The sequence below is a fragment of the Crinia signifera genome, chromosome 1, assembly GCF_055691185.1.
Source record: "Crinia signifera chromosome 1, ASM5569118v1, whole genome shotgun sequence".
In the NCBI taxonomy this organism is placed as follows: Eukaryota; Metazoa; Chordata; class Amphibia; order Anura; family Myobatrachidae; genus Crinia; species Crinia signifera.
The window spans coordinates 185422497-185446756 of record NC_139217.1 but is presented as its reverse complement, the minus strand read 5'-3'; the positions used below and the strand labels follow the sequence as shown (position 1 = coordinate 185446756).

Sequence of the window (24260 nt, the reverse complement as noted above, 5' to 3'; positions counted from 1 at the left end):
AAATTATGTCTAAATATAAAAACATAAAGCTACATGTTATGGAATTTCTGATGTCTTACATATATACATATACATTTACACAACACTTAACACATTACAAAGTTATTCCTATTATTTGTGCTGTAATCAGGAAATTGGAGAGGGAAAGTCCATGTGGGAGGGAAGGGGATGGCAGTGGAAATTGTGATCCCCAACTCTGTGGAGCAATGGCACAAGTTACTGCACTGCACAGGTAATGGTGAAGCAATTCACAGCAATTCATGCCGCCACTCCCACGTTAGACGTGTGCGGGAACCCAGGTGTGTATAAGTGTAAATCGCAATAGTGCAACCCCAAACTCTGATGCACAAGTCCCACTTGCCCTGCAATTAAGGGGTACAAGAATTTATTGGTTTTCTTTAATTGTTGTAAAGGAAGTGCACTACAAATCGGCCTTAGCCATGGTTTTGGAGACCTAATGGCCATGATATTCCTGCTTTTCTTGGCTAAGAATGGCAGTATGGAGGGTTTGTCACAGACTTCATATCCTTAGCACTAAAGCATTGTTGAAAGGGGACTGCTAGCTCTTAGAAAGGAGGGTACCACATTAAGTTATTGTGCCAGGTGTACTATGCTTTAAAAAGTGATAAAGCGTTGATTGATAAACGACTAGCCATTCAGCTGGTCATGTTCAAACCCAGCCTGTAACATGGCAGTTATGGGCCGACTGGCTGGTTGTTTATCGCTTCACTTTATCACTTGGTGAGGCTTAGTACATCTGGCCCATTTCCTGCTGGTTAGTGAACAATAAAAAGTAGATAGGGGGCCTATCATTATAAAATGTACTTTCATTTAACTAGTACCTGCTGATCAATTCTACTGTATATTACAGGGATTAGATCTAACCTCGGCTCGGAAATAAGTGGATTCCATTTTTAACTCCTAATTAAAAAATGACTTAAAAAACTTTCTCCATGTTGCTTTAAGAAAGAATTCACTTTTTTCCTACTTGTAAATATAAGAAAATAAAAATAAATTATCTAAATAAATGGAAAAAAAAAAGGTTTTTTATAGTGACAGGCAACTCAGGCTGAGTTTAGAAATTATATATATATATATCTGGTACTTATGTATTATCTGGGCTCCCATGTTAAATGCACCCGATTTTTTCATACCCCTACTATCCAAGTACGCATGGAGTTGATTTTATATAGTGTGGCGAGCGCAGCGAGCCCCGCGAGGGGACGCGGTCTCATAAGAAAAATGGGAGCCCAGATATTACATAAGTACCATATATCTCTATAGAGATAGATAGATAGATAGATAGATAGAGAAGTACCAACACACTCGCCATTCCTAGGAATGGGGTGCAAACAGCACCCACATCCCAGGGTGGGGTGCGGTGGCCTGTGACCACACACTCTAGTAAATACAAACACAGGGGGCCCAGCACTCACTACAAAAAACTAACTCCCCATAACATTAAAATAATCAATAAATAAATAAATATAGGGTTATTGGGATGATGGAAAATATGACTCCATATGAATGAAACAATGCTGGACATTTGCCTGTTTTATTGATTTTTAATAAATTGTATAAATATCTTAGCAAAGTGTCAATTGTAGACCTAAAAATTTAAGGTGGTGGTGAAACATGAGAAGGCGCACTCTATATCTTTGCTATCTCTCTCTCTCGAATATATATATATATATATTTATATTTATCTTGCATATGAAAAAAGTAAAAAGTTCACACAAAATTGTGGTAGCAGTATATGGGATGCAGTCATTATGTTCACATTTACCATGTCAGCAATCATGCCAGCCACACAATGTTGACAATTATGTTTGAGCTCAAAAGTGTCCCAGTGCCTATGGCCCAGCTATTAGCAGTGAGCGCTGATGCGTGCTCCCGCATCAGCCCCGGTTGCCACCGCCATGCTACGGAATGCTGTCCACCTCCCAGAAAGATCACGGAGACGGGCAAAAATCGCTGGGTATATGCACTGAGCAATTTTCAGCCCAGAGATTTTCCCAATCATCGCTGGGCATACACACTGTTTTTGCCCAGGGTGTATGCACCTTTAGGGAAAAGCTATAGCAGCAGAGGGTTAGGCTACAGAAGAAAAAGTTACGGCTAGGAATAAGGGGTAGATCTAGTGATTATCATCAATACTCACAGCAGGAACTGCCACCATGATCATCAGCTGACACCTCTAGACCACACGGAATGTTTAGTCAACATTGCAATCGTGTCCAGATTTCATTAGTGTCAACATTATGAATGCTGACTAGGTTAATGTGAACATGCTAAGCATGTCAACAAAATATACCAAAGCCCAGTATTATAAGGATTGTACAAATATGGACAATGACATGTAGCGCCATTCTCTACAGAATATCTGCAGCTGTTCACATAAATGTAGCAATATCTTTTCAACTGTAAGCCCAACTTTTATCTTTGTAAATAAATTAAAACTGCATTTTATATTAGCATATCGTACTTTTTTCCCAGAAACTACTGCATCTTCTAGTTTTTGTGTGTTCAGCAACCAGTTAGTTTACTTAGAACTATAAAGAGGAATAATGGACCTTATTCTGGTTTTTCCCAGCCTTGCGAGTCCCCCAGACGTCTCCCACCACCAGCACCCCGCTTGCAGGCTGCGATCCCCTGCACGGCTGCAAATGGATAATTTGCATAATTATCCATTTGCAGCCTTGGGTGCGGGGGAAGAAATCATTGGATGGTCGGCAACCATTCAATGATTTCTCCAGCGCTCGCAGATCTGAGACACCTCTGAAGTGTCTCAGATCTCCGAGCTCCCTGTGCGGGAATCGGGCGGCCAGCTGACATCAGACGCCCGCCCCCCCATCATTCGCTTCACCGGGCTATTACCATGGGAACGCCCATGAAACGCTGTGCGTTCCCATATAATGTGCACCCTGCCTGCACTGTTATGTGCGAGCAGGATGGCGAACATGCAGTTCGCCGTGTCTGCTCACACCAAACGCCTGCACATGCGCAGACGATAAAAACGGTCCCCCCGTGCGAACATGCAGGGGACCGATTAAATCAGAATAACCCCAAATGTGTGTGTGATATTGCACAGAATATATATAAACTTAAGTCAAACATACAGTATCATGCTAGTGACAGCAGTCGGAGTTTTGAGAAACTTCGCCAAATTACAACCAATACTGAATTAGACTCTATAACCACTGGTGTCAGCAAACTAGAGGCATGGTCTAGTTGGGAGGGGTGTGGTCTCTCATATAGGGGCATAGTCCGAACACCCATTTTAAGTGATCTTAAATATATTTTAAAAAACAAAAGCTAAAAAAATAAATAAAAATCAAGATAAATATACCCCCACGTGTTATTGGAGAAGCAGATTATTTACAATGTCTACAGTGCTAGAGATTGAATGCAAAGTTAAGAACAAGCATCCTATTTTGGAGGAAATGATCAAATCTTGGAAAACTTTAAAATACTAACCAAACGCCGAATGTGATTTTTCTAGCACAGTCTATAAAAGGACAGTTAGAAGCTGACTGGGGCCAGTTCTAAAGGAGGCCACACACGCACCGATGCGAGCGGTGCGATGCTGTACGATGGGGTGCGCGCTCCCGCGGCACCTCATCGTACAGTACAAAAAGTATGTGCTGCACATACTTTTTGTACTAGCTTTTTCTAGCACAGCATCGCATGCACATCGTATGCACAAGGCATACGATGCGATGCTATGTGTGCTAGTTAAGCCCACAACGCACGCCGGGATCAGTGCGTGTGTGGGCTCCATTATCTCTCAAAGATTTAATAAGGCCCCACTTGTATGAGAAACTGTTAGTAAGCAGCTGATAAATCACACCTCTGTCTCCCTTGTACTGTGCCCTTATTACAATGCTGAGGTAAGTTTACTTCTCAAACACGCATTTATCCTTAGGGATGCATCTTAATGGCGTTATGTTTGAAGTATAAAAACTTTATTTAAATTAGAGAGGTTTCCTAGTTCCTCTTTGCTGCAAACAAGCTATATGTGCAGCCATGTCATGACTGCAACTTGCCATGCCCATGTCGACTAGGGGCCAAGATGAGCTAGGATTCAGCTGTAGCATATTACAAACCACATTCAAATCATAATGGCCCAATGTTGCACTCCCAGTTACATGAAAAATGATGTTAGCATGATTCCTTTTGGTAATAAATCAAGAAATCATGCTGATACTTGCATGTGTTTACCACCTATTTCATTAGCAGCAATTAATGTTTTAAATATGTATTTGAATGTTAATTTAGCTAAAGTCTATACTTTTTACACAAAGCAAATACGGTTTCCAACCTTAATACCGATAGTATGACCATAATGTCAAAGATGCAGTATATATGGGTTTTTAAAGTGACCTTGGTGATTGCATAGATTTTATAAGGCATCAGATTTCAAAAGCCCCTCACAATAGCTTTAAAATGGCATTAATATGAAATGCAAACCCAGGTATGTTTTTTCCATGTGGTATATTAGTTAATATATTTAACAGAATGTTGTTGTGTTGCCAACTTACCTATAGATGACCAAGAAGGTGCTTGCCAGATATCATTCAGCTGCCAATAGAGTGCCCCCATTGTGTGGCCAAGTTCACTGACAATCTCACTCTGACTGCGCCTGTAAAACTCTGTCTGCAGTTTTACACACTGAGCCTGCATGACCTAGAGAGACAGATGGCAGTTACTCTGTATTATTCCAATTCCAAGCCGATTTCCTTTGTCTACAACAGACCAAGAAGCTCCTGATGACAAGGGCAGGGGTGCATGAATAAAACAATTCTGCTGCTAGCATATAGCTTTACTTGTCCTGCTCCTTGTGTTTCAAAATGGTGGACCTGCATGAATGGATGAATGATTGCCTTCTTTATAAGGGTGTGGATCATTGGATAGACAGCAACTAGGTCAACAAGCATTAGGTCAACACCACTAGGTCAACATGCATGAAGGTCGACAGGGTCATTAGGTCAACACAAGCATTAGGTCGACAGTCAAAAGGTTGACATGTCGTTTTTCACATTTTTGTCCCGACTGTCGACATGGACACAAAAGTAGCACCGCTGCGCTCGCCATGCTTCAGGCACGGTGCCTCACCAACTAATTTATTCTCCCACCCCGTGGTCGGTAGGGCATGAAATACCGCCTGTCGCACAATAAAAATAATTATAATAGGAAAATGTGTATATGTACACTCCCTTATCTAAAGGGTGCCAGCTATCCCCTAATTAAAAGTTAGTGGTTAATTGCTATAAAATAAAATATGGATCATTCATGTACAGTAACCATTTGTGTTATATGCATGAGTGAGTAGTATAAAAGTCTCACTGAGGGCGAGATGTACTAAGCTTGAAAAGTGATAAAATGGAGAGTGATAAACAACCAACCAATCCGCGATGTCAAAGGCTGTGTTTGGGTCGGTGCGGAGCGGCGGCGGGTCAAGGTAGAAGCCCATATGCTTCTATGGGGCATCGCCATAAAAAAACATCCCGTTGCTGTATGATAACGTTGTTTTTACCGCATTTGTAGTTTAGAGAATCTCCCCCACTATCCCTTGTGGTAGTAGTAGTAGTAGTAGTAAATATCAATGGATATATGTGATGGAACTGAAAACATTAAAAAGTACCTATAAGCCTAAAAATCTGACCTTCTTGTAGAAATCCACAGACTCTGTGGCAGTCAGAGAAGCACGGATGTTACCTGAGTTAGGTACAAGGTGTCTTGAAATTCTTTAATAGGATCAGTGTTCTTAGGCAGGTTATAGTGCAGACCAGCCTGGGAAATCATCTGCTCATTTCCTGAAGCATGGTGCTGCCGGTGTGCTGTGAAGTTACTAGTGTAGGACCAGTCATCTGGAGTTGAAATCTAAATAAAATTATTTAAGTCAGTGCGCATCACAGAAGAGTTACATCAGATTAAAATCACTACTTCAGATGTGAACAGATAGAAAAATATATGGGACAGCTGCAGCTGGGAGAAGGAATGTTCACTGCCTCTATGTAATGTTCAACGTCTACGGAATTACTCATGTAATGAACAAATGTGTCTATAGGAGAGTGCAAAGTGCTGGTAGCCAGACAAAGGTAATGCAAAAGATAGAAATATTAAGTAATGCCGTGTTCACACTGCGAGTGTGAACTACAAGGCTTTTACCCGGCATTTAAATGCCAGGAGCTGCGGCGAGGGACCCCCGTTCTCACTGCTACGCAAATTCCTGGGTGAAGCAGTTCTAACCGGTATTTTGCCTTTTAACATATTTTTTTTTTTGGCAGTGACAACGGGTCAACCAGTGTCTGCATACCCGGATCTCAAACACGGGTAAAAATTTTTTTTACCCGTGTATGAGATCCGGGTATGCAGACAGTTCACACTACCAAAAACCCTGTGTTAAAAAGGCAAATTACCGTGTCTATATACTAGACCTGGGAATTTGCCTACAGTGAGAACGAGGTATTATATTCTGGTTGGCTCGCTAAGCAGTGGTAGTTGACTGCTTAGCAAGCCTTTGAACGCCAGCTGTGCAAATGGCCGCCCAGTGAATATACCCGCTGCACTGCGAATGGATGTGATATCCATTCGCAGGGTAGTGTGCAGGCCCGAAATCATTTGATGGTTGCTGACCATCGAATGATTTCTCTAGTGCTCGCAAATTTAAGTCAGTCTCTGCTGAATTAGACTTTCGGCATCCTGGTCCAAGAACTGGACGGGTGGCTGAAGTCCTGTGAAGTCAGCTGCTTGCCCCCGGAAGCCAGGTGCCCGACCGCGTTCGCATGGATGCACCCAACATTTTTAGGGATACGCCCAGGAAAAACGCCCCCCTGCCTGCCTCCATCCCACCCTCCGCCCTTTGTGCGAGCACCACGCAGACTGTGCAAGTTGGCAAAGGCGCCCAAACAGAAGCCCTGCACATACACATAAGCGATTATGTGCAGGACAGAAACATTGGTCCTGAACACGCTAGGGACCGAATGAACTGCAATAAGCGCCATACAGTAGTTAATGAATATACTTTAGTTTTACCTTTTGTATTGTACTAAATGAGGGCCAGGATTGAAAACCATATTCAGAAGCAAAGCGAGGCTTGGGGTATGATGTCCAGTCCCAGCAGTCTGTCATGTAATTGTAGTAGTGCGTATCTCCATAGTGATTGTCATATGGATTTTTGGACAGCCAGTGTTCTTTAACAGTCTCTTTCCCATTGGTTGGACTTGATGAAATGAAAGGACGAGACGCATCCATCTGAACAGAAATGGGAGAAACGGTGGGTACATTCTTTGTAACAATAAGATATGGGAAAGTCTGTGCGTGATTTAAATACAATAAAAGGCACAATTAACAATGTGGATAATTACATTAATATATGGTATATTTACTATAAAAAGTAGAACAAAGTTGGGAACACTTCACATCACTTAATTTTCTCTACCCTTGTGACTTACAAATAGTTTTTTGTGGTATACAGGAATATTTAGCTTGTAGAGGGCATATCTTATAATTTTAGAAAAAAACAAAAAACAGAGAGAAATAAACTACCAACCAATCAGCTCCTAACTGTCAGCTGGAGATAGAGATCTTCCCTGCAGCGTATCCAAACTAGTCTGTATGCAAGCATTGCTTGCTCCTCCTCCTCCCCCTCCCCCCATCTGTAGGAGTGAGCGGAGCTTGCATACACAGCCTTGTTTGGATATGCTGCAGGTAAAATTTCTATCTCTTGCTGACAGCTGCAGCACAGAGACTGTCACAGCAATACCATGTATTGTACATGTGGCAGGTATTATATATGCCCTCATGGACTCATCACTTACCTAAGAATACAAGGAAAAACCTTTCTGTAAACATTTTACTGTAAGTTCCATTCCTTGTCGATAAGGAGAGGAGTCAGACAGAGCGGCATTCATAAAAATAGCCTTATGTGAGTGTGTGTCACTGAATTTTAATGTGAGAGCAGTCAGATTGAAAGAGATATAGGGTGGGATGTACTAAATAAAATATGCAGTAACAGCCCTGTTTTCTAGGTTTTTACCTCATTTTTAAATGTACTAAAGCCCCTCCCGGCGGAGCTTTGATGCGGAGGGTTACACCAGCTCTAACTGGCGTAACCACATAGAAACCTTGGTCTTCTCTCTGCAGCACTGCTGTCTGAGTGATCGGAAACATATCCCTCCCAGCATACCCCGCGGCCGCCAGCATCTCTGCGCATGCGCAGAGGGACTCCTGTGTTACAGACCCAGAAGCACAGGCAGCAGCTCTTATCGGGAGAGATGCCCTTTGAGTTGCACCTCCCATACAGTATGTCAGTACATATGTGAGGAGTAACTGAAAGGGCATCTCTCCCGATAAGAGCTGCCCTTTGCGATGAGTGTGATGGGCAGCGGGATGCACTGGCACTAGAAGGTACATCCCGCTTATATAGAGAAGCTGATTTTCTGAACGTAAGTACATATTGCAGGGTAAATTTACTAAGATGGTAGTTCTATTGAAAATGGAATGTTGCCTATAGCAATCAATCAGATTACCCTTCTTATTTATTTAGCACCTTTTAAAAGAGGATAGCATCTGATTGGTTGCACATAGCAACATCGAATAGAACTCCCAGCTAGTATATAAAACCAGGCAAGTCTTTTGGTGTTAGTTTTTGTTTTCAAAATCACTTACCTCAAGGACAAGCACTCTTATGGTTTTTATGTAAAGGGTCAAATAGTCTTGTACATAAACTTCTTTCATGTAGGTGGGTATTGAAAACCAATCACTGGCAATTGCAGCCTCATTCTCATTGTTTCCACTCCAGACAATGATACAAGGGTGAGATTTAAGTCTTCGAATCTAGATCAATATAAATAATCAATATTGCACGAGGAATATCAGAATTTCACTGTCAGATCAAACCCAAACAGGTGCTTCAAATGAAAAAAATATACAAAATGTGGTCTTACGTTAAGTAAGAGAAAAACAAGACTAGGAAATAATGGGTCTTGCTTACTGAGAACAGATAAGAATTCTAAAAATAAATTTGAGTTGCCATTAGTTACAACATACTAGCATCAATTGTCAAGCTTGCGTACAACAGAAGGGTGCTTTATAGTAATGCTATCACATTGACACACCTTTGAAGAGAAATCCACTGGTTCTCTGGCTTAAACAACATTTTTAGATGGTCATCTAATACCACTTTTACACCAAAACTGCCCGTTTCGTACCCGGGTTTTTGGACTGGGCTCCAACCCGGCAGTTGTCCTCCTTTACACCGGTGTACATAATGCCGGGTGAATGACGCTGGCAAAGGTGAGCCCTGAGCTGTCGCTTGGAGATGACATCTCCAAGTGCCAGGAAATCTGCCAGCCGGGACACCCGCAAGGCCAACCAACACGCTGTAACAATAATGCACTTTTTGAGTAGTGTCCATGCGTGATCTATCTATCAATGGAGGGATTAAGAGTGGTGTTAACACTTCATCCTATTAATTTAGCTACACAATAAAAAAAAAATATGGAGTATAGACAGAGGCAAGTATTATTTGGGTCTTGTTAATGGTAACTGTAATGATGAAGCAGCCGTGAGCATCAGAGATAGAAGCTTGGATGATAATAATAACAAAAGTATTAATAATAATAATAATAATAATAATAATAATAATAATAATAAGTCTATATGCAACATGGTAGCAGTGCACCAACGCTTAGCTAAAATAAAACAAGGGAATATTGCTTACTAGTTAAAGAATAGTGGTTCGCCTTAAGGTGGGTCTGTTTTAACAAAAATAAAAAATGCTGGATAGCTATGGCTTGTTTGTGAATAGTTTAAATTTCATGAAAAGTCCTGATCCTAGAATAGACATGATACCCAAAAACTGGGGAGTGAGGCGCACTGGGGGGGGGGGGGGGGGGGGGTGGTTGTGAGATGAAGAGGAACAATATAAAGGATAAGAAGAGGGAAGCAACAAGGTGCAAGTGTGGTGTACCCTTTCCTAAAGAAGGGCTGGGTCCATCAACTAAAAGTTGATGTCATCAGTGGTGTAACTAGAAATGTAGTTCACCCCCTGCTCAAACAAAAATCTGCATGGGGTGATTATTTGATGAATAATTTTCCTGGTGCAACAATTATACTAGGCAGATTTGGTGGTAAAACTACAAGACTTTGGGCTTTAACTTCCTACCAATTGTATTCATCTACATTTATTATGGTGTGAAGCTGTTTGTTTTTATTGTTTTACTTACCCACATACATGTACCCAGCACTTATGGATGTTTAATAAAGTATTTTTTTTTTTTTTTTTTTTTTTAAGAAAATAAACCTTTGTAGGATTAACATTACACCAATCATGATGAGTAAGAGTACACCCCATTGTGTTAAAGAAACCTTGATGTGTTTAGACAGCCTTGGTAGGCCATATTAGGACTAAAACCCTGTACCCATGTGTATATAAACATCACATTACATGGGGTCCTTATAGAAGAAAAGACACCCCTTGACAAAAAAACACCCACAGGAGGATGCCACTAACAGGAATGTAATACTCTTTTGTTTATTCATTCCTGTCCTTCCCTAATCACCTAGAGTTCCATCTCCCAATATCAACTCACCATAAATTGGTCAACGAAAGGGGTGCATTTTATTTTTACATATTAATCCTTGATCGCACCATCTCATATCTATAGAACACAACAATAGTTATATGTTCCACAATATTCTAAAGAGTGTCTGCCAGTCGCAACATACCTGGTGAGTGACTTCTGCTCTTACGGTTTCCAAGAACCAATCATCAACGGGATAAAGAGAACATGCAAACATAAAGTCATGCCAGACCTATAGTAACGACAATGAATGTACAAAATAGCTTGCATCATTAGGCAGAATTCAGTAACCTAAATAAAAAACAAAAAATAACCACAGTGCTAATACACATTTCTTTACTCTGCACTTCACCAAAAAAGGATAAACCTAGATCAAAGAGGAGCTGCCGCTGCCCAAAAAATGCTTGATCAATGAAGTCCTATAAAATATGTGCATACACTATTTTCTTTTAACTACTACTGAGTCTATTACTGAGTCTACACTGTAATGTTAAAAGAATGACAGCAAAGCTGAGTGAGTGTACAGATTTTATGAATTGCAGAAAATAAAACTAGGCGGAAACAATGGCATTGGGTAAATGCACTGTATTAGAGAAGGAGCGCACAATTGGATGGCATGGAGCAGCAGAAGGATCAACACAAATGATCAACTGCATTGAACAAATGGTACTTATGTATTATCTGGGCTGCCGATTTTTTGATTGTATGCCTTAACTTAAAGGCATACAATCAGATGCGATGCGATGAGATATCGCATCGCATCGCATACGACCATATCGCATGCGATGCCCCGATTTTTCCATAGGATTCAATGTTAAAATGGACTGAGTCTATTTTAACATGAATTCAATGGGAAAAAGGGGTCCTTTTCATACCCCTACTATCCAAGTGGGCATGGAGTTGGAAATAAACCTGTGGCGAGCGTAGCGAGCCACCGAGCCCGAAGCGAGCCCCGTGAGGGGACGGTATTCTGTGTCCGCTCGCCACGATTCGGGCTCGGTGGCTCGTTACGCTCGCCACAGGTTTATATCCAACTCCATTCCCACTTGGATAGTAGGGGTATGAAAAGGACCCCTTTTCCCATTGAATTCCATGTTAAAATGGACTCAGTCCATTTTAACATTGAATCCTATGGAAAAAAAATCGGCAGCCCAGTTAGTACATAAGTACCGAACAAATTAATATAATGTTTCACATCTTTATTATACTCTTCATACCCCTCTTCGAATATATTCCTATTTATTTAAATGTATAGTTTTTAATATAAATAATAGCCACACTAGGACAATATTGGAATGATCTGCAACTTCATAATGACAAATAGTCTACATCATGGGTCTTCAAACTGTGGCCCTCCAGATGTTGTGGAACTACAAATACCAGCATTCCTTGCCAGAGTTTTAACACTCCCTTATAGCAAAACTGTAACAAGGCATGCTGGGATTAGTAGTTTCACAACATCTGGAGGGCCACAGTTTGACGACCCATGGTCTACATCGTCTAGTGTGTATGTACAACTATGTGCTCCCACTGGTTGCATGCAACATCTGGATGGCCGTGCTGCCCAATCCGGCAATATTGTATGCCCTGCCGTTCAGTGTAATGAAGGATAGAACGTGGTATTGTTCCGTCATTCATTACATTATGTGGCCGTATGCCCAGGCTGAAGGGACTTTGGCCCCGACCATTGGGACCAGTGCTGAAGAATCATTATTACTTAGTAGATATCAGCATGCGTGGCAAGGATTACCATTATTCCCAAGTCGTCACACATATTGTAGAACTCCTCACTCTCATAGATTCCTCCACCCCAGACACGCAGAGTATTCATATTGGCATCAATAACAGACTGCAGCAGAATACGGAGCCTGATGCAGACAGAGATTGCAACACTTAGAAAGTTAAACATAGAACATTGAAATAAAAGAAGCACATAAGTTTATATGAAGTCCCTTATGAGATTAAGTGTGAATGTCCTCTCTATATTTAAAAAGGTTGACATGGCAATGGTGGATGCGTCAAAAGTTTGACAACTTTTTTGTTTTGGGTTTATGGACTTTTAATGCTTTACTATCCACATGGACTACCGTGGGGGATAGTAACCTAGCCAAGGGTACGCAGTACAGAATTTGGGGGCGTTGAGATGTTTGACACAGACCACCCCCTCATGTTGATCTTTTGAATTGTTAACCCTTTCAATGTTAACTTTTTGATTGTGTCGACAGTTGTCACTGTGACCCTGTTCATGTCGACCTATAGACTGTCAAATAGGCATTGATTGTGAGCTGATCCACACCCGATCAATAAACACAAATGGATTTTTAAAGGGGAAGGTGACTAAAGACTCAATCTCTCCATAATGAACAGTTGATATCCATCCCATCCATGGTGTGTGTAATGGTGTGTACACATGGGTACAATCAGCATGAGATTTTGACTGTATAGTCAAAATAGCATCGGGATCGCATGCAGATCGCACAGGTTTTTTACCTTGCAATCCCGATGCACGCTCCCGTGACAGCACAAATCGAAACCCAGATAGACAGGGCAGCAATGACTATATAGTGCAGATCTGCACTATATAGTCAAAACGCATGCATGTTTGTTGTGGCTTGCCGTGCGATCTGATCAAAAAGCAAGCCTAATCGACCGTGCATACACACCATAAGGCAGTGAATAAATTCATTGGATAGGAATGGACAATGAGGAAGTACAATGGAGCATGGGTATTGGATACACAAGACAAAGAACAGCCAATGCCTAGGAGTACAGCCAAGGGACTTCTACATTCTTAAATCAACACAGGTATTACCTATATTATTAAGCATATGTAAGGCGATACTAGGAAGTTTAGAGACACTTTACAGTTTGCCCCAAAATATCCTCTGCTTCTATAAATGAGAAGAGGACCTTTACAACAACAAAAAAAAAGTCACATCAAATACATCCGAAATCAGACCAAATCGTAGCAGTGTATGGGTGCCTTTAGTTTGTGTTAGAGTACTTAAGATAAGTAATAAAAATAATATCTAGCTCTCAGTGATAATTAATTTCCTCTATAATCTACGTCACTGGAATGTGTACACCAATGCATGGACAACCCAGAACTTTGCATGGTGATGTACCCTTTACAAAACCATTCTCTCTACCAAATTACGTTTTTATTGCCACCAACTTTGATTTGTATGGTTTGAAATATTCTGCATGATTACGATTTCTATATTGGCAGGTTATGCAATGTAAAACTGTAATAAATAATGGAAAAAGGGTGTGCATTGTTTACAGTCCATAATGGTATTACCAGTAAATAGGACAAACACAGTACAGTTTAAAATGTGATTATCAGAAACACGCTTTAAAATGATCTTTACTAAGAGTGGGGAAGATATCTGGTTTAAGCATTTTTTCATCAAGTATTAACCCAAACTAAATCATCTGCATTACTCCAGGCTGGTAGCAGCAGCACATTTTACATTATGTAGACTATTCCCATGGATCACTTCAGTACCAGAACAGCAAGTACTGTAATACATTTATTAAGAATCCAGATATTACAGACATGTAAAATTTAGGCTATATAGTATTTTTAACTTGCATTGTTAAATTGTGAGAAGAATAGCACTGGAAAAAATATCAAAATGTATTCACAAAAATTATGTAGATTAATCAGCTAACTAAATACTCCTTTTCTACTGGGTTTTTGCACAGGAACGCGCACCTACCTGGGATTGTTTTTAGCAATGGAATGGTGACAAGTTAAAAATCCCGGGTAAAGTGACTTGGAATATTTACCCTGGACAACAGCAGGGTTTTTAGTGGGTCTATCCCGTATAACGAGCAGTGGAAACATCACCGAGATTACCTGGTACTTTCTAACCGGGCGGAGGGGGGGGGGGACTGCCCTTGTGCAGGCGCCTCCCCCTGGCAATCCTCCGGTCCCCGCTCACATACTGTCAGTCCTCAACCACTGCCCTGATTTCACAGGTTTACCTCTTTCAATGGAAACAGTGACCACCCTGGAAAAACCCGGGAATACAATGCAGTGGAAACGTGGACAAAATATTGCAGACCCGCCCAAATCCTGTGTATAGGCCCCATACACAACACAATTTGGGCCCAATTTCACCAGATTCCTTGTATGACATAATCTAATCTAATCTGATGCGTGGTCCCGTGTGCACCGGATCGGAGTAGGAGGTTGGACGAGCTGCACATAAGATTTCTCTCCAGTGGCATCATAAGCACCCACAATGTATTGCATCCGATGCAGCGGGTGGGCGAATTTAAAAATCATATTCAAAAGACTGAGTGGCTGCTGACTGGCTGAGTGAGCTCTCTCAGCCAATCAGCAGCCATCCATTCTTTTGAATAGTGTGCATACACACTGAGTGATAGTCATCCAGGCCAGCAATTTTCACTGGCAGGGAACCAATTTCCACAGTAGAAGACTGTGGAAAGTGATTGCCTGCATATAAAACCAGCTGACGGACAGAGGCAGCCGGCAATGATGCAAAAGCTTGCACAAGCGCTCATCCTTGGGGCATACACAGGATTTTGTGCAAAAAATTAGCTCAAAAATCACCCAGCGTGTATGGTTCTAAAGGGACAATGTCTTTGTGTTTTACTCCGTGGGGATGAAAGGTTGTATATTTTTTTTCCCCTGTGCAATGTTTTTCATGTGCACATGCGTTTGAATTGCACCACGCGTGCCTCCCAATCCCGTTTATACAAAATTGCAGTAGTGATTTCAAATGCACACAACAAGAAGATGTGTTGGGCAGAAATAGGGGGTTGGCAAGATAAAATGCAGATGGAGAATAGTACTGATGTATTATTGATGCGACACAGGCGTGCTGCTGAAAGTGCATACAAAGATGCTAAATCACTCACATTGGAGGCCGTACGAAGATGGATGACCTGCACCTAGCATAGGACTGTTGCATGTTTCAGTGTTAAAATGTTAGCATTAAAACATGCTAGTAGTGTCTGCAGACATTGAAAGTGGCTGTCTAAGCCTTTGCACATTTTGGATGTACAGATGTATACCAGGGAAGGGTTCTGTAGTGAAATTAGCATAAAGTTGCAGAAGAAACTGAAGCAAAAGATGCAAGGAAAGCTACAACTGCGTACAATTTGAAATAAGGCACTACAAGGAGAAAACAGGCCATCCCTACCTCCACTAGGGTTGTTTCCAGATGTTTCCGAGGCTGGTTATCCATCCCAACCCATCCATAGACCAAGAGGTCTAACGAGCAATATGCCCCTGCAGAAGAGCAGGAGCTACAGCAAGATGGAAGCGTTTACTATTCGGCTCAGGAAGTCAACTTCCCAAAGTAACACTTAGGGAAAGCCACAGATTTGAAAAATGACGACTGTATTCGTTGATCTTAATATGTATTTACAGAATCCTACACTAAATCATTAATAAAGCAACTACAGTAACAACTGGAGTCACATTCTACACCATTATATAAGTGTGACTGGGAAACTGGCTGATCTAGTCAATGCATAGTAAAGTGACAGACATGCTATCATAAATTGGCAGAAATGTATAAAGGAACGTTGCCAATAGTTCTTAATGCAGTTTTTACATATTCCAGATTATAATACTTACTTGTCAGAGCTGACTTTATCTTGGAAAGAGTCAGCTGGTATCCAGTTGGATCCTTTCAGGAAAATGGGGACCCCATTAATCTTCATGTAGAAAGAGAGACCAGGAGAGCCCATGATTGGCTCCTCAATGAGCTCCACTGTACGAAAATAAATCTGTACACAGAATAAACAAAACACCTCTTTATTTTAATAATAATCTGTGACTGATAAATTAATAAGTGTCCGCTGCTGAACCTACACTATTATAGTCAGTGGCATGGACAGGGAAAAGGCTGGGGAAATGCCCACTCACCATAGAGCAGTGTTTAATTGGCACTGTTATGAGTTCAAGGCAGATATAATAATGTCAAAGACTGGAAGAGGCAGGAGTGTCAGCACTGCAAATGACTGGAGGAGAGAAAGGAGGTAGGACTGGATGATGGCAGGAGGTAAGATAACGTGTGTATGTGTTGGGTGTGCTGAAAGCTGGGTACAAAACAGAAACTGGGGTGGGGGAGTGGATAATTATAAAAAAAAAAAATACAGTTTGGTACAGGACATATAGATGGGGTTGTGAAGGCATAGAAATGGATGGTGTATACTACAGGAAATACAGATAAGGAAAAAGCAAGGGCCCAATATAAAAGTTTTGTTAATGGGGCAAAGAACATATTACAGATCATTTAGGGGAGGTGCAGAAAGCAGGGATATTCAGGAGTATGGGTCTCCTGCTGTTGTGGAACTATGCATCTCAGCATGCTTTGCCAGTTTTAGCATCCAGGGAATGCTGGGATGTGTAGGTCCACAGCAGCTGATGAGCCGCATGTTTGGTACCCCTGCAATATACAGATGGAGCCACTGCCATCTATCTCTATAATAGGATTAAGTGAGTAATTGGATTACTCTGCTAATCCCCTACTCTATTGTTCTATGTATTGTATTGCAGCTGAGAACAATAGTATAGCCATGGCTAGCCATCCTGAGCCATGGCCTAAGGAAGATAGATGAGATTGGCTCCTACTGTAGGATATACAGAATAAGGGAGCACAATACAAATCGTGAAGTGGGCATAATACTGGACATACAGGTGAGGAGGAAACAGCAGGACATACAGAGTGCAGATGTGCTGCTTCTCATGGGCAGAGGCGTAGGGACGGCGGAGCCGGCGGAGCACTTGCTCCGGGCGCGGAGATATCAATTGGCGCCGGAGCTGTGCACCGCTAACTGTGCCGCCGGCTTCCCTGCACTGCTTGCTGGCTCCCTCCCCAGCTCCCAGAGGGGAGCTGTGGGCACCCGGCAGCAGCCATTGTGGAGCGGACATCCACTGAGATCCCCAGCTGCCCAGCCGTCTGCAGAGTGTCTCCGGCCTCCTGCTGAGCATGCTCGGCTATCTATTATGCGCCCCAAGTACTCGCTATGTACTGGGCGTCCCTACTGCTCGGCTCCCCACTCCCGGTACTTAGTGCAATGTGCACAGCCAGAGCCGGATTAATCTCTGATCTGCACTGCAGTGCCAGTGCAAGTTTTAACAGCTTTCATACTGATGGCCCTGTGCGGCTGTGTTGGTCTGCCGGGAAAGGAATTTATTTGAATGGCAGGCGGCGGGACCAAGGAAACCAGCCGCTGGCACCCCGGTGCATGCGACTCGCTGCTGTTGGAGCCAGGCACAGGAGTAAGGAGCCGAGACCTATGTGACCCACTGCTGCTTAAAGCAAGGCACAGGAGGCTGCCGCTGCTGGAGCTGGGACCCATGTGATCCACCGCTGCATAAGCCGTGCACAGGAGACCAGCCGCAGCAGAAGCCGACACTGGGGCACAGGAGACCCGACATTGCCGCGGAGGTGAGAGAAAGACCTGTTATAGCGGGTGGGTGGGGGGAGGAGGGTGCGACAAAGGAATGCATGTAAACTCTTTCAAACTTTGCCCCCTCCCTTGCCTTGACTCTCCTCTCTAACCCTACCTCCACCCCCCATACCTTTTCTTTCTTTCACTCCATCTCCCACTGTCTCATCTCTCTCCCCTCTAATTCCACCCAGTAAAATGCTATAACTGTACACGAGATGTATAATAGCACATTGCAAATTAAGCTGTAAAAGCAATTCAATTGGCAAAGTAGGCTGCATTATGTGTTTTAGCATGTTCTGTGTGTTATTGTGGCAGGAGGTAGTAATGGCAAGCATTCTGATGTGGTGTTCTGTGTTCTGGCCTTGGTTTGTACAAGCATGTGGAAGATGCTTGTGTATATTGAAAGAATACTAGAAGCAATGGCATGTGCTGATGGGCAGACTCATGACCCAGCTGGCACCCACATCTGGGGGGGGGGGGGGTGAAGGCTGGCACATGCTGCTGCTTCCGGAGTCTGAGGTGCCAGCTATGGGGCTGTACGGATCCGCTTTCAGGTCCAGCTCCATCATCTTATCCTCTGGGTGCCGTGATTTGATCTTTTCCTTGGTTACGTGCTCATTGCCATGGGTTACGTGCTCATTGCCAGGGATTACGGCATTACGCTTTGTTATATAGTAAGTAATGGGCATCATGTATGACCTTATGTGTAATGGGCATTATGGTTTGTTATATAGTATGTAATGGGCATAATGTGTGGCCTTATGTGTAATGGGCATTACAGTTTGTTATATAGTATGTAATGGGCATCGTGTTTGGCCTTATGTTTAATTTGCATTAAGGCATGTGGCTTTATGTGAAATGGGTATTACAAAGTTCGCTAAAATGTGCAATGGTTATTACGGTGTGTGGTATAATGTTAGGCTGCGTCCCCGTTTCGCAGGGCAGGAGCCCCGTCTACTACAAATTGGGAGGGGGGGCGCGAAACATGCCCTGGCTCCGGGCACCGTGGCACCTAGCTACACCACTGCTCATGGGGCTTAGATGCATAAGGAAAGGCCTGGTCCTGGAAGCCTATATTTCCCACGTTCGCTTCCTCTCATGTCAAAATCTGGCTATCGCATATATAACTGGGTTTGCAGCATTTACACACATCAACAAATAAATAAATCTAGGTATATATTGTATTGTACAATAATCTAGCAGTGAAAAGTTATTTTACCTATGCAATAACCAAACTTGGTTCGCCAGACCTTTAAATCAAACATGAATATGAAGTATTATATATGGATAGAATATTTGAATATGTATTGTATATATACAGCTGGTAAAATAAGTATTGAACAGCAAAACATTTTTCTCAGTAAATATATTTGTAAAGGGGTTATTGTAAAGACATTTTTCATCAGAATGGCAGTAACAACCCATGCAATCCACACATGCAAAAAAATCAGAACATAGATGTTAAATTAAGTTGTGTGTAATAATGTGAAATGACAAAGGAAAAAAGTATTGAACACATTTATTTAATACTTTGTACAAACACTTTTTCTGGAATTGACAGCTTCAAGATGCCTCCTATATGAAGAAACTAGTCACATGCATTGCTCAGGTGTGATTTTGGCCCATTCTTCCCCACAAACTTTTAGGTTCCTTTGGGCCTCTTCTACAAACTTTGATCTTAAGTTCTTTCCACAGATTTTCATTTGGATTAAAGTCAGGTGATCGGCTGGGCCATTCTAGCAGTTTCATTATATTTCTCTGAATCCAATTGAGAGTGCAGTTGGCTGGGTGTTTTGGATTATTGACTTTCTCAAATGTCCACCCTCATTTCATCTTCAGCATCCTGGTAGATGCCAGCCACACTGCAGCTACTCTACCACTTCTATGTGTAAATTATTTTTTGAATATTTTGTATGCGGTATGTGAAGGGTGTACATTGTACATGCACAGACGGATAATCGTTCTGATTAGCAATCCATGCTGAATTAGGCCCTATATTCCCCCCACAGGCTTGTCCAAATGTTGTGCAGCCAGCTTTAAGCAAGTTACAACATGCTTCTCTCCAGAAATGGAGTTATGCTTGATGAGCGTGCATACAGACCATGGCGGTTATGGGCATTACTTATTGTTTTCTTTGGAACAATTGTACCTGCTAATTCCAGGTCTTCCTGAAGCTCTCAAAAAGTTGTACTTGGCTCTTGGAAAACTCTTCCAATAACTCTTCACTTCTTGGTGAGAAAACTTGCAAAGAGCACCCGCTTGTAGATGGTTTATGGTGGTGATGTTCTTTCCACTTCCGAATTATGGCCCCAACAGTGCTAACTGGAACATTCAGAAGGTTAGAAATCCTTCTGGAACCAAAAGCTCTTTGCTTTTACACATCATGAAATGTTTGTGTGACACTTTGGTAATGATACACCTATTTTTAAGCCAAGACTAAACCAGTTTATATTAATTTGCACTAACAAGGGGCAGGATTGCTTTCTGATTACTGAAACATTCAGCTTGTGTCTTGGCTTTTCGTGCCCATTTTAACCCCACATTCTTCATGTGATCAATACTATTTTTCTGTGTCATTTTAAATTATTGCACATTAATATTGACATCTATGGCTTGAGTTCTTTAAATGTGTGGTTTGCATGGGTGGTTGCTGAAATTTGGTGAATATTTCATTACAATAGTTCCATTACAAATATATTTACTGATTTAAAAAAAGTGTTCAATACTTATTATGGTACTTGTTTCCTAGCACGGCCACACCGATATCAATCTTGACAGTCTTGAGCATCGCGTCGCATCGGTGGTTTTTTGGTAAGGTAACGATGGTCCCGACCGATAAGATACCCCCGATATACTTATGTACTCACGATGTATTTTTTTCGCGTCAATATTCATATCGCCATCTTGTTGATTGAGTCGGGACCATTTAAATTGTGTACCCCCGACCGACGCGATAGTACCGATTTACTTATTTTATCACGATCTTTGTATTAAATCGCGTCGGTCGCGTCGCATGTTTAAGGAAAACACCCCGATGCTCACGATGCACACGATTTTCTTCTGTCCCATTGGCCCAACGATTTTCCCGCTGTTTAGGCCCTTTTTAATAGGCCCAATTAATCTATATAGTCCATCCCCCTATAAAATCTACCTAGTAACATATGTTTTCATGTGTTGGAATGTGTGTTTCTATGTCAATATGAAATCTTCCCAAGCATCAATGTCAATATTTACTGTCATAGTCCGGCCCCTTACTGTCAGCCCCTTCTGTTATTTTTTCCCCTACTGCCTTTGTGGGTTTGTCTCGGTAGGAGTGAGACGTGTATTCAGTTGCTAGTGATTTCTTGGACGATTGATCCTTTGCTGGTGATATCTCCCTGATTGATCTTGTGCTTCGAATACTATTTGCTGTGGATCCTGAGCCTTGTGCTGCGGATTGCTGTTCATCGAGTGGATTATTGCTGATCCTGATTATTCTGCGATTGACTTCTGATTGATTTCTGCTGATCCTGACCCTGAGCCGTGCTGATCTTTAGTCCTGAGCTGTGGATTGGTCTGCTGTGGAGTGCTCTGTGGGTGATTTGAAGACCTCTGAGATGGCTGAGGTGAATATGTTCTCACTGCCTACAAGTGAGGAGGAGGCAGTGGCGTTTCTGCAGCGCCATCATCTGCTGCCATCAGAGGCTACGTGCGACAATGGTCATCCGATGCGGCTGAATTTGAAGGAGACCATGTGGCGCTGTAACGTGAGGGACTGCCGTTTGAAGCGGAGTCTGAGAGCAGGACTGTTCTTTCCTGGCTGTCGTTTGCCTTTCGCTACGCTGGTCCGCTTCATATTTTCCTGGGTGCAGGAATATACCAGCATTGACTACTGCGAGAAGAATTTGTCCCTCTCTAAGAAGACGGCTGTCCTGTACAACAAGTATATGAGGGAGGCCTGCCTGCTGGACCTCATGGCGCAGCCGCAGCGCCGGATTGGAGGTCCCGGCATGATCGTCGAGGTGGATGAGACCCTCTTCGTCAAAAGGAAGGCGAATGTTGGACGAGTTTTGCCTCAGCAATGGGTCTTTGGTGGCATATGCAGAGAAACTGGCCAGTGTTTCGCCACCAAGGTTGCCACTCGGGATGCCAACACCCTCATGGAAGCTATCCTGCAGTTTGTGGAGCCGGGCTCTCATGTGTACACTGATTGCTGGAGAGCCTACAGTACGGCCCAGCTGAATGCTGCAGGATATGAACATGCCCAGGTGAATCACCGTTATAACTTTGTAGACCCTACAACAGGGGTTCATACCCAGAATGTTGAACGGATGTGGGGGGCATGTAAGTGGCGGAATAAACGCCACAGGGGCACCGCCAGGCATATGCTCCAGAGCTATCTGGAGGAATTCATGTGGCGGAAGAGCCTGGGACAAGAGAACCCTTTTGCCCGCATACTAATTGCCCTGACTTTATTGCCCAAGGACTCTTGAGATTTACCCCCATTTCTGTGCCCCCCATTAATGCTGATGTCATATGTTTTGTTTGCCATTGAAGTTTTTCTATTTTCAATTCAAAAGTAAATTTTCAAAAATGCTTTTAAAACACTTGTGTTTCTTGTCTCAGGTGAATGATTTGTGATGGATGAATGCTATGGAGTCACACCACCACTACCCAAATAATTTTTGGAGTGCGGTGAGTGTAGTGAAGTACTAAGTCAAAATCGTGGTAAGCGCAGCAAACCCCAAGAAGCCTGTGTGGGTTATTAACATTATAATTTTCATAGGCTTCTGGGGCTTGGGGCCGTCACCATGGTTTGGACACAGAGAACCACTTTTTTTAAGCATATTAAGCATGCTCAACTTTAAGTTGACATGTTTAGTCGACATGTCAACATGATACACATGTTGACATGTTTAAAAGCATATCGCGTCGGCCGCAATGTACTGTGAGCTTAACAGCTCAATGCTGCCGACCGACGTGACATGTACTTGATTAAGCACTATATAGTGCTTAATCAAGATCTTAACATGTCCGTCGCGTCGGGGCCGTTTTACTACGACTCCGACCGACGCGACCGATCAGTATAAGCACTATACAGTGCTTAATACTGTTCTTAACATGTCCGTCGCGTCGGGAGCATTTTACAATGGCTCCGACCGACGCGACCGATCAATTTTGAAGTAACTCCCTGTATTACGCGCTACACCGTCAATATACAAAGAAATATCGCGTCGGTCGGTCTTATGCATTGTCGTGAGCGTAACATCACCGCCCGACCGACGCGATTTTTCTGCCTGCCGGAAAAAACGCGCCAAAAGCACTCTGGGGAAGGACATCAGCAGCCATTTTGATGCTAATCAGTGAGAGCACTACGCAGCAGCTGTGTCTGTCTCCCTGCCCCTGCACAAAACAGTAAGTACATTTACAGATTTACTGAGCATAGGTGGGCCTTTGGGTTTGTGAACAATATATACAGGGTTAGGAGGGTGGGGGTGGGGTGGGGGTGGGGGGGGGGGGGGGGGGATTTGGAGGGGTAGGGGTGCTTACTGTGGTTATACATGTGTCCTTCATATATCATTTGTTTGAGGATTAGGGGTTTATCATTGCCTGTATAGAGTGGATAATGCTTATGTTCAAGGGGTAGTGCTTATCTACATAGCTATAAAGTGTTTATGTGCAGTAGTTTATGAAGTGTATGACTTTAGTGTCAAGGCAATAATGATAATATGGATAACACAGGTTTATGTATATCATGTGCCTGGAAATGATGTACTGTGTGTTATAATACATACAAAATAGTCTGTTGTTTCTGATAGTAATGCATGGTGACATAGACTGTAATGATTTCTTGGTACATATTTGTTAAATAGAGCAGTTTGAGGTGTGTTGTGCTTGTTATTGAAATGGTGCAGCAGGCAGTATGCTGTGTCTACTTTATAGTAATTTCCATGTAAAGTGGTTGGTAATTGAAGTGTGAAATGGCCCCCACAATTGTTAACACCACCCCCACTATCCACGTGAACCCGAAGCGTGGCGAGGGGCGGCGGTACGCGTCCTCCGACCTTTTCATGCCCTACTATCCACGTCGGCGTGGAGTTGAGAATATAATAGTGTGGCGAGCGCAGCGAGCCACCGAGCCCGAAGCGTGGCGAGCGCAGCGAGCCCCGCGAGGGGACGCGGATACCTTCACAGGTAAGCGCGTCCTGTCGCGGCCTTCACAGGTGTCCGTGGTGATGTGGACACCTGTGAAGC

General features: G+C 42.7%; 1 protein-coding gene across 1 annotated transcript in view; it reads right to left on the bottom strand.

Annotated features, from left to right (window-relative positions):
• The window catches only part of MANBA (mannosidase beta), a 72742-nt gene that overhangs the window by 7504 nt on the left and 40978 nt on the right, over positions 1-24260 (bottom strand). Inside the window, exons 8-14 of the mRNA XM_083179015.1 lie at positions 16204-16355; positions 12340-12457; positions 10735-10821; positions 8674-8841; positions 7039-7257; positions 5719-5883; positions 4542-4686 (exon numbers count right to left, since the gene is read on the bottom strand). Coding sequence (XP_083035141.1) covers positions 4542-4686; positions 5719-5883; positions 7039-7257; positions 8674-8841; positions 10735-10821; positions 12340-12457; positions 16204-16355 — 1054 coding nt within the window. The remainder of the gene's footprint in view (positions 1-4541; positions 4687-5718; positions 5884-7038; positions 7258-8673; positions 8842-10734; positions 10822-12339; positions 12458-16203; positions 16356-24260) is intronic.